This window comes from Tachypleus tridentatus, chromosome 1 (genome assembly GCF_004210375.1).
Source record: "Tachypleus tridentatus isolate NWPU-2018 chromosome 1, ASM421037v1, whole genome shotgun sequence".
NCBI lineage: Eukaryota > Metazoa > Arthropoda > Merostomata > Xiphosura > Limulidae > Tachypleus > Tachypleus tridentatus.
This window is the reverse complement of record NC_134825.1, coordinates 547,971-560,703: the sequence shown is the minus strand read 5'-3', so window position 1 is coordinate 560,703 and position 12,733 is coordinate 547,971. Positions and strand designations below refer to the sequence as shown.

Below are 12,733 nucleotides of genomic sequence, written 5' to 3'. Positions count from 1 at the left end.
GAATACAAAACATTATTATCATAGTTAGGTTTGTATTGTTATGTACTTCAACAACAAGAAGGTAAATACAAAACATTATTATCATAGATAGATTTGTATTGTTATGTACGTCAACAACCAGAAGGTGAATATAAAACATTATTATCATAGTTAGGTTTGTATGGTTATGTACATCAACAACCAGAAAGTGAAAGCAAAACATTATTATCATAGTTAGGTCTGTATTGTTATGTACATCAACTTCTAGAAGTGAATACAAGACATTATTATCATAGTTAGATTTGTATTGTTATGTACATCAACAACTAGAAGATGAATACAAAACATTATTTTTATAGTTAAATTTGTATTGTTATGTACATCAACAACTAAAAGGTGAATACAAAACATTATTATCATAGTTAGATTTGTATTGTTATGTACGTCAACAACCAGAAGGTGAATACAAAACATTGTTATCATAGTTAGATTTCTATTGTTATGTACGTCAACAACCAGAAGGTGAATACAAAACATTATTCTCATAGTTAGATTTCTATTGTTATGTACGTCAACCACGAGAAGGTATATACAAAACATTATTATCATAGTTAAATTTGTATTGTAATGTACATCAACAACCAGAAGGTGAATACGAAACATTATTATCATAGTTAGATTTGTATTGTTATGAAAATCAACAACCAGAAGTTGAAAACAAAACATTATTATCATAGTTAGATTTGTATTGTTATGTACGTCAACAACCAGAAGATGAATACAAAACATTATTATCATAGTTAGATTTGTATTGTTATGTACATCAACAACCAGAAAGTGAATAAAAAACATTATTATCATAGTTAGATTTGTATTGTTATGTACGTCAACAACCAGAAGATGAATACAAAACATTATTATCATAGTTAGGTTTGTATTGTTATGTACGTTAACAACCAGAAGTTGAATACAAAACATTATTATCATATTTAAATTTGTATTGTTATCTACGTCAACAACCAGAAGGTGAATACAAAACATTATTATCATAGTTAGGTTTGTATTGTTTTGTACATCAACTACCAGAAAGTGAATACAAAACATTATTTTCATAGTTAGATTTGTATTCTTAATTACATTAACAACTAGAAGGTGAATACAAAACATTATTGTCATAGTCAGGTTTGTATTGTTATGTACATCAACAACCAGAAGGTGAATACAAAACATTATTATCATAGTTAGGTTTGTATTGTTATGTACATCAACAACTAGAAGGTGAATACAAAACATTATTATCATAGTTAGATTTGTATTGTTATGTACGTCAACAACTAGAAGGTGAATACAAAACATTATTATCATAGTGAGGTTTGTATTGTTATGTACATCAACAACCAGAAAGTGAATACAAAACATTATGATCATAGTTAGGTTTGTATTGTTATCTACATCAACAACCAGAAATTGAATACAAAACATTATTATCATAGTTAGGGGTGTATTGTTATGTACATCAACAACCAGAAGGTGAATACAAAACATTATTTTTATAGTTAAATTTGTATTGTTATGTACATCAACAACTAAAAGGTGAATACAAAACATTATTATCATAGTTAGATTTGTATTGTTATGTACGTCAACAACCAGAAGGTGAATACAAAACATTATTATCATAGTTAGATTTGTATTGTTATGTACGTCAACAACCAGAAGGTGAATACAAAACATTGTTATCATAGTTAGATTTCTATTGTTATGTACGTCAACAACCAGAAGGTGAATACAAAACATTATTCTCATAGTTAGATTTCTATTGTTATGTACGTCAACCACGAGAAGGTATATACAAAACATTATTATCATAGTTAAATTTGTATTGTAATGTACATCAACAACCAGAAGGTGAATACAAAACATTATTATCATTGTTAGATTTGTATTGTTATGTACGTCAACCACGAGAAGGTATATACAAAACATTATTATCATAGTTAGATTTGTATTGTTATGTACATCAACAACCAGAAGGTGAATACAAAACATTATTATCATAGTTAGATTTGTATTGTTATGTACGTCAACCACCAGAAGATGAATACAAAACATTATTATCATAGTTAAATTTGTATTGTTATGTACGTCAACAACCAGAAAGTGAATACAAAACCTTATTATCATAGTTAGATTTGTATTGTTATGTACGTCAACAACCAGAAGATTAATACAAAACATTATTATCATAGTTAGGTTTGTATTGTTATGTACGTCAACAACCAGAAGGTGTATACAAAACATTATTATCATAGTTAGGTTTGTATTGTTATCTACATCAACAACCAGAAAGTGAATACAAAACATTATTATCATAGTTAGGTATGTATTGTTATCTACATCAACAACTAGAAGGTGAATACAAAACTATTAGTGATGTTATCTTCGAACTAACATTCAAATTCTATAAGAAGTCCCTGACTTGAGTGAATGAACCATTACTTACGATCATCATGTTCTTCATCCATATCACGTGGTGAAAGAGGAGTTTTGACGACGAAGTCACGATTCTCTGTCTTCCCATTAACTGGTTTGACTGATATAAGCTCAAACACACAGTGAGTATGTATCAGTATCTAAAGATAGAGAAGCGCTGGTCTAAACAACGTTTAAATAACGACAAACACACAGACAGTGTTGTTATCTAAACGTACACGTAGAAAATATTGACAATAAAAAATTTAGAATTATATTGAATAATGTCATAAAATAACAAGTATTTCGTTTGACATACAAGACACAAATTGTTTGCTGTGTACTATAAAAAAATTAAGTTATACAAAGATAAGAATGTTTCAGATAATAACCGATATACATTCTATACAGACACATAAAAAGCTGCTAACGCTGCAATACTTATAATCTGTCAAAAAAAAAAAAACAGTCTCTTTTTATTTCGGATGCAAAATCAGCGAACTTCATAACAAAACTAAGTAAAAGTTACTGTCAGCGAAACATGGTTTTTTGCTAAGCGTTAATTTACGCAAACGATAAAACACACAATATAAGAAACTGTTTCACCCAAGCTCAAAAGAAGAAAAATAAAACATACAAGGAGAAAGAAGTTGTTAGTGGAGATAAGTTCCTAACAGACATTTCTTGTGTGAAAATTTGTCATTTCGTAATTATAGTAGGCGAAAGTTTAACAGTAATTAATTGGTGTAATAAGTAAGTCTAGGGGCTTTAATTAGACGTAAATTTGATATGTTCTGATAGATGCTTAGAGGAACGTTTAACAGTTCCTAATCGGTACTGACATACATATTTCACAGTTTCTAATTTGTACTTCAAGATAAGTTTAAGAGTTCTTAGTTCATACGTACAAGGAAATTATTAAATAGATGTAAGTTAAGCATTCACTAATTAGCATCCTGCTGTAAGTTTAACATTTTATACATTTGTAATGAGTAATTAGTTGTAAATTGGTACTTAAATGTAAGTCTAGCAGTTCCTAGTTCTTAACTTGTCTGTAAGTTTAACAGCTCTCAATTTGTACACTGTAATAAAATGTTGTAATTTTAGAATAAAATACTGGTACTAATCACAGAGTTAACTTGTAAACGTCTAACTGAGTGAACTGTGAATCACAACGCACTAAGCCCCTTGGATTTACAGGTTTTGTAATTCCTCGAACCATAGTATTCTTTAGGATACAACTCTTTGTTTTTTAGTAAATCAGAGCCTTTATATTTGTGTATTTTTTAAATTAAAACTTACTGTGTGTTAGTTGTCGGTATTAGTAATAAAAATATATACAGAACTATTAATGAGTTTTGAATTAATTTAATTATTACCATAGTAGATTAATTTGTTTTGAATTTCGCACAAAGCTACACGAAAACTGTCTGTGCTCGCCGTCCATAATTTAGCAGTGTAAGACAAGAGAGAAGGCAGCTAGTCATCACCATTCACCACCTACTCTTGGGCTACTCTTTTACTGACAAATAGTGGGATTGAGCGTTACATTATAACACTCCCACGGCTGAAAGGGCGAGCACGTTTGGTGCAACGGGGATTCTAACCCGCGACCCTCAGATTACGACTCTATCGCCTTAACAACCTGGCCATGCCGGGCCTACACTAGTAGAAGCTTTCATACAATAAAACAATCCAAACATGTTATAAATACTGTACTTTATTTTGTGATACATATAGTATAATAACAGAAAATAATATTAAATATACTCTTCAAAAAAAGAAACGCAAAAGGCAAAATATGAGAGAAATTGTTAACAAGTTTATTCCGGGTAGTTCTGTATGACATGTGTGAAACTCTGCACATTTACTGCTGAACATCCAAAGTCTGCAAAGGCGAAGTCCACGCTCACTAGATGAAGTTTAACGTCACTCAACGTCAATAACGAGTATGACCCCCGTGAGCATCAATAACTGCTTGGCATCTCCTGCCCATGGAGTCGATGAGATGACGAATCACATCCTGTGGAATGACTGTCCACTCAGCCTGCAAAGCTGCTGCAAGCTGAGGCAGAGTCTGCGGTTGAGGTTGTCGCCGTCGCAGACGTCGGTCTAACTCGTCCCAAAGATGTTCGATGGGGTTTAAATCTGGTGATCTGGAGGGCCAGGGAAGAACGTTGATGTTGTGGTGTCTCAAGAAGACAGTGGTGAGTAGGGCTGTGTGAGGACGGGCGTTCTCATGTTGAAATGCGTCGTTGACGTTCATCATGGGGCCTAAGAATCTCGTCGACGTATCGTTGAGCCGTAAGATTCCCTCGAATGTGCAAAAGGTCTGTTCTGGCATTGTAGGCGATGGCAGCCCACATCATGACGCTGCCACCACCAAATCTGTCAACATCCTGCACACAGTTTGCTGCAAAACGTTCACCTCGGCGACGGTAAACACGGGTTCTTCCATCCTGCCTACAAAGCATGAAACGTGATTCATCGCTGAACCAAACATGCCTCCATCGTCGATGAGGCCATACCCGATGTGTCCAAGTCCACTGCAGTCGTGCTTGACGATGTTGCTGGGTGAGGATGACGCCTCTGACTGGACGTCGAGGTCGGATTCTTGCATGTCGTAGACGGTTGCGTACTGCCTGATCGGAAATCCTACGCAGCCCTGATATGGTTGAGGCAGTAGACGTCGCAGTGGTGGTCCTATCCCGAAGGTGACGTAACCGAATGTTGCGATCTTGTGCGGGCGTGGTCACACGTGGTCTGCCAGATCGTGAACGGTCACGAGTTGATCCATGTTGTTGGAGACGATTCCATAGCCTTTTGATAGTGCTTGGGTGGACATTCACAGCTCTGGCAACATCTGATCGAGATTAGCCTGCTTCTAAGCGACCAATGGCGTTGTTGCGTTGTGCTTCAGTCAGTCTTGGCGTAACTGTATTGTGTGTCGGTGGCTTAACGCTGAGCTATGGAAACCGAGAACCCGCCACTTTTATAGGGATTTTGCACATGTTGCACTTGCAGAACATGCAGATCTCTCAAACAAATTTATTGGACACGCATGCGTTTTGGCGAAAAATCCGATGTTTTCCTTCGTTTTCAAAGTGCACAATTTTTATTGTCATTTTGGTCTGACAATCAGTGCCTTAACACGTGTAACATCACATACTCTGAGCTTGTAACGTTATTACATATATTTCTCTTTAAAATAACAAAATATCCCTTTTGCGTTTCTTGTTTTGAAGAGTATAGTTAGTAAAACATTTAAATATTAAAGCCCTTTACTTGGATATCGTGGATTTTTAAAAATTATTCCATGTGCCAATTATTTTGACATTCTTCAATTTATAATAAGATTTTAACAATCTGAAGTAGAATTATGTTTTTTTCATGCCATCTTTCAACCCAAGGGAATGGAGATACAGTCAGTACACATGTGCAGTCCAGGCGTTGTTTAAACAGTGTCCTTTACAATATTGCAAAGTATAATTTTTCATAACACCAACAACAAAGACTCCTGGTGAACATACTGAATAACAGAACCTAGTACTGCTTCACTTGCATACATTTCCCCACCAACAAAAGACTATAACAGCTAATCCAGTATTATTAATATTGCTAAATATCTATAACGCATTAATATTTGGAACCAGAAATGAGCGTTGAGAGAAAAACAAATTCTGCTTCAAGAAATGTTTATATATTTTACACGAACAACCCCTCAGGTTTTATTATAATGCAACATTTAGAGACCACTTTCTAATTAATATAAGAATGTCATATTTTTACAGTTAATTAAATTTTAACTCCACTGATCTTTATCCGAAAAGAACAAAGCTTCATAATTCTGGACAATTTTGTTTAACAAGATAACTGGAGAAGCTGTTTTGGCGACAAAATTAATTTTCACAAAAAATAATAAGTCGACGACACCAACTTCTTGAAATTACAGTAATTTATCTGTATAAATAATAAGTCGACGACACCAACTTCTTGAAATTACAGTAATTTATCTGTATAAATAATAAGTCTGGACACCAACTTCTTGAAATTACACTAATTTATCTGTATAAATAATAAGTCTGGACACCAACTTCTTGAAATTACACAAATTTATCTGTATAAATAATAAGTCGACGACACCAACTTCTTGAAATTACACTAATTTATCTGTATAAATAATAAGTTGACGACACCAACTTCTTGAAATTACAGTAATTTATCTGTATAAATAATAAGTCAAGACACCAACTTCTTGAAATTACAGTAATTTATCTGTATAAATAATAAGTCAAGACACCAACTTCTTGAAATTACACTAATTTATCTGTATAAATAATAAGTCGACGACACCAACTTCTTGAAATTACAGTAATTTATCTGTATAAATAATAAGTCGACGACACCAACTTCTTGAAATTACAGTAATTTATCTGTATAAATAATAAGTCTGGACACCAACTTCTTGAAATTACACTAATTTATCTGTATAAATAATAAGTCGACGACACCAACTTCTTGAAATTACACTAATTTATCTGTATAAATAATAAGTCAAGACACCAACTTCTTGAAATTACAGTAATTTATCTGTATAAATAATAAGTCAAGACACCAACTTCTTGAAATTACAGTAATTTATCTGTATAAATAATAAGTCGACGACACCAACTTCTTGAAATTACAGTAATTTATCTGTATAAATAATAAGTCGACGACACCAACTCCTTGAAATTACAGTGATTTATCTGTATAAATAATAACTCAAGACACCAACTTCTTGAAATTACAGTAATTTATCTGTATAAATAATAAGTCAAGACACCAACTTCTTGAAATTACAGTAATTTATCTGTATAAATAATAAGTCGACGAAACCAACTTCTTGAAATTACAGTAATTTATCTATATAAATAATAAGTCGACGAAACCAACTTCTTGAAATTACACTAATTTATCTGTATAAATAATAAGACAAGACACCAACTTCTTGAAATTACACTAATTTATCTGTATAAATAATAAGTCGACGACACCAACTTCTTGAAATTACACTAATTTATCTGTATAAATAATAAGTCGACGACACCAACTTCTTGAAATTACAGTAATTTATCTATATAAATAATAAGTCGACGACACCAACTTCTTGAAATTACACTAATTTATCTGTATAAATAATAAGTCAAGACACCAACTTCTTGAAATTACACTAATTTATCTGTATAAATAATAAGTCAAGACACCAACTTCTTGAAATTACAGTAATTTATCTGTATAAATAATAAGTCAAGACACCAACTTCTTGAAATTACAGTAATTTATCTGTATAAATAATAAGTCGACGAAACCAACTTCTTGAAATTACAGTAATTTATCTGTATAAATAATAAGTCAAGACACCAACTTCTTGAAATTACACTAATTTATCTGTATAAATAATAAGTCAAGACACCAACTTCTTGAAATTACAGTAATTTATCTGTATAAATAATAAGTCAAGACACCAACTTCTTGAAATTACAGTAATTTATCTGTATAAATAATAAGTCAAGACACCAACTTCTTGAAATTACAGTAATTTATCTGTATAAATAATAAGTCGACGACACCAACTTCTTGAAATTACAGTAATTTATCTGTATAAATAATAAGTCAAGACACCAACTTCTTGAAATTACAGTAATTTATCTGTATAAATAATAAGTCAAGACACCAACTTCTTGAAATTACACTAATTTATCTGTATAAATAATAAGTCGACGACACCAACTTCTTGAAATTACAGTAATTTATCTATATAAATAATAAGTCGACGACACCAACTTCTTGAAATTACACTAATTTATCTGTATAAATAATAAGTCAAGACACCAACTTCTTGAAATTACAGTAATTTATCTGTATAAATAATAAGTCAAGACACCAACTTCTTGAAATTACAGTAATTTATCTGTATAAATAATAAGTCGACGACACCAACTTCTTGAAATTACAGTAATTTATCTGTATAAATAATAAGTCAAGACACCAACTTCTTGAAATTACAGTAATTTATCTGTATAAATAATAAGTCAAGACACCAACTTCTTGAAATTACATTAATTTATCTGTATACATAATAAGTCAAGACACCAACTTCTTGAAATTACAGTAATTTATCTGTATAAATAATAAGTCAAGACACCAACTTCTTGAAATTACAGTAATTTATCTGTATAAATAATAAGTCGACGACACCAACTTCTTGAAATTACAGTAATTTATCTGTATAAATAATAAGTCAAGACACCAACTTCTTGAAATTACAGTAATTTATCTGTATAAATAATAAGTCAAGACACCAACTTCTTGAAATTACAGTAATTTATCTGTATAAATAATAAGTCAAGACACCAACTTCTTGAAATTACAGTAATTTATCTGTATAAATAATAAGTCAAGACACCAACTTCTTGAAATTACAGTAATTTATCTGTATAAATAATAAGTCGACGACACCAACTTCTTGAAATTACAGTAATTTATCTGTATAAATAATAAGTCAAGACACCAACTTCTTGAAATTACAGTAATTTATCTGTATAAATAATAAGTCAAGACACCAACTTCTTGAAATTACAGTAATTTATCTGTATAAATAATAAGTCAAGACACCAACTTCTTGAAATTACAGTAATTTATCTGTATAAATAATAAGTCAAGACACCAACTTCTTGAAATTACAGTAATTTATCTGTATAAATAATAAGTCGACGACACCAACTTCTTGAAATTACAGTAATTTATCTGTATAAATAATAAGTCAAGACACCAACTTCTTGAAATTACAGTAATTTATCTGTATAAATAATAAGTCAAGACACCAACTTCTTGAAATTACAGTAATTTATCTGTATAAATAATAAGTCAAGACACCAACTTCTTGAAATTACAGTAATTTATCTGTATAAATAATAAGTCGACGACACCAACTTCTTGAAATTACAGTAATTTATCTGTATAAATAATAAGTCGACGACACCAACTTCTTGAAATTACAGTAATTTATCTGTATAAATAATAAGTCGACGACACCAACTTCTTGAAATTACAGTAATTTATCTGTATAAATAATAAGTCGACGACACCAACTTCTTGAAATTACAGTAATTTATCTGTATAAATAATAAGTCGACGACACCAACTTCTTGAAATTACAGTAATTTATCTGTATAAATAATAAGTCGACGACACCAACTTCTTGAAATTACAGTAATTTATCTGTATAAATAATAAGTCAAGACACCAACTTCTTGAAATTACAGTAATTTATCTGTATAAATAATAAGTCGACGACACCAACTTCTTGAAATTACACTAATTTATCTGTATAAATAATAAGTCAAGACACCAACTTCTTGAAATTACAGTAATTTATCTGTATAAATAATAAGTCAAGACACCAACTTCTTGAAATTACAGTAATTTATCTGTATAAATAATAAGTCAAGACACCAACTTCTTGAAATTACAGTAATTTATCTGTATAAATAATAAGTCAAGACACCAACTTCTTGAAATTACAGTAATTTATCTGTATAAATAATAAGTCAAGACACCAACTTCTTGAAATTACAGTAATTTATCTGTATAAATAATAAGTCAAGACACCAACTTCTTGAAATTACAGTAATTTATCTGTATAAATAATAAGTCAAGACACCAACTTCTTGAAATTACAGTAATTTATCTGTATAAATAATAAGTCGACGACACCAACTTCTTGAAATTACAGTAATTTATCTGTATAAATAATAAGTCAAGACACCAACTTCTTGAAATTACAGTAATTTATCTGTATAAATAATAAGTCAAGACACCAACTTCTTGAAATTACAGTAATTTATCTGTATAAATAATAAGTCGACGACACCAACTTCTTGAAATTACAGTAATTTATCTGTATAAATAATAAGTCAAGACACCAACTTCTTGAAATTACAGTAATTTATCTGTATAAATAATAAGTCGACGACACCAACTTCTTGAAATTACACTAATTTATCTGTATAAATAATAAGTCGACGACACCAACTTCTTGAAATTACAGTAATTTATCTGTATAAATAATAAGTCGACGACACCAACTTCTTGAAATTACAGTAATTTATCTGTATAAATAATAAGTCAAGACACCAACTTCTTGAAATTACACTAATTTATCTGTATAAATAATAAGTCAAGACACCAACTTCTTGAAATTACAGTAATTTATCTGTATAAATAATAAGTCAAGACACCAACTTCTTGAAATTACAGTAATTTATCTGTATAAATAATAAGTCGACGACACCAACTTCTTGAAATTACAGTAATTTATCTGTATAAATAATAAGTCAAGACACCAACTTCTTGAAATTACAGTAATTTATCTGTATAAATAATAAGTCAAGACACCAACTTCTTGAAATTACAGTAATTTATCTGTATAAATAATAAGTCGACGACACCAACTTCTTGAAATTACAGTAATTTATCTGTATAAATAATAAGTCAAGACACCAACTTCTTGAAATTACAGTAATTTATCTGTATAAATAATAAGTCAAGACACCAACTTCTTGAAATTACAGTAATTTATCTGTATAAATAATAAGTCAAGACACCAACTTCTTGAAATTACAGTAATTTATCTGTATAAATAATAAGTCGACGACACCAACTTCTTGAAATTACAGTAATTTATCTGTATAAATAATAAGTCGACGACACCAACTTCTTGAAATTACAGTAATTTATCTGTATAAATAATAAGTCAAGACACCAACTTCTTGAAATTACAGTAATTTATCTGTATAAATAATAAGTCGACGACACCAACTTCTTGAAATTACAGTAATTTATCTGTATAAATAATAAGTCGACGACACCAACTTCTTGAAATTACAGTAATTTATCTGTATAAATAATAAGTCGACGACACCAACTTCTTGAAATTACAGTAATTTATCTGTATAAATAATAAGTCAAGACACCAACTTCTTGAAATTACAGTAATTTATCTGTATAAATAATAAGTCAAGACACCAACTTCTTGAAATTACAGTAATTTATCTGTATAAATAATAAGTCAAGACACCAACTTCTTGAAATTACAGTAATTTATCTGTATAAATAATAAGTCGACGACACCAACTTCTTGAAATTACAGTAATTTATCTGTATAAATAATAAGTCAAGACACCAACTTCTTGAAATTACACTAATTTATCTGTATAAATAATAAGTCAAGACACCAACTTCTTGAAATTACAGTAATTTATCTGTATAAATAATAAGTCAAGACACCAACTTCTTGAAATTACAGTAATTTATCTGTATAAATAATAAGTCGACGACACCAACTTCTTGAAATTACAGTAATTTATCTGTATAAATAATAAGTCAAGACACCAACTTCTTGAAATTACAGTAATTTATCTGTATAAATAATAAGTCAAGACACCAACTTCTTGAAATTACAGTAATTTATCTGTATAAATAATAAGTCAAGACACCAACTTCTTGAAATTACAGTAATTTATCTGTATAAATAATAAGTCGACGACACCAACTTCTTGAAATTACAGTAATTTATCTGTATAAATAATAAGTCGACGACACCAACTTCTTGAAATTACAGTAATTTATCTGTATAAATAATAAGTCAAGACACCAACTTCTTGAAATTACAGTAATTTATCTGTATAAATAATAAGTCGACGACACCAACTTCTTGAAATTACAGTAATTTATCTGTATAAATAATAAGTCGACGACACCAACTTCTTGAAATTACAGTAATTTATCTGTATAAATAATAAGTCGACGACACCAACTTCTTGAAATTACAGTAATTTATCTGTATAAATAATAAGTCAAGACACCAACTTCTTGAAATTACAGTAATTTATCTGTATAAATAATAAGTCAAGACACCAACTTCTTGAAATTACAGTAATTTATCTGTATAAATAATAAGTCAAGACACCAACTTCTTGAAATTACAGTAATTTATCTGTATAAATAATAAGTCAAGACACCAACTTCTTGAAATTACAGTAATTTATCTGTATAAATAATAAGTCAAGACACCAACTTCTTGAAATTACAGTAATTTATCTGTATAAATAATAAGTCGACGACACCAACTTCTTGAAATTACAGTAATTTATCTGTATAAATAATAAGTCAAGACACCAACTTCTTGAAATTACAGTAATTTATCTGTATAAATAATAAGTCAAGACACCAACTTCTT

The 12,733-nt window shown here is 30.1% G+C and overlaps 1 protein-coding gene across 1 annotated transcript in view; it reads right to left on the bottom strand.

The window, feature by feature from the left end:
- The window catches only part of LOC143225235 (soluble guanylate cyclase 88E-like), a 39,641-nt gene extending 37,078 nt beyond the window's left edge, over positions 1-2,563 (bottom strand). The window contains exon 1 of the mRNA XM_076454711.1: positions 2,483-2,563. Coding sequence (XP_076310826.1) covers positions 2,483-2,504 — 22 coding nt within the window. The 5' untranslated portion in view covers positions 2,505-2,563. The remainder of the gene's footprint in view (positions 1-2,482) is intronic.
- Between the last annotated feature and the right edge of the window lie 10,170 nt (positions 2,564-12,733).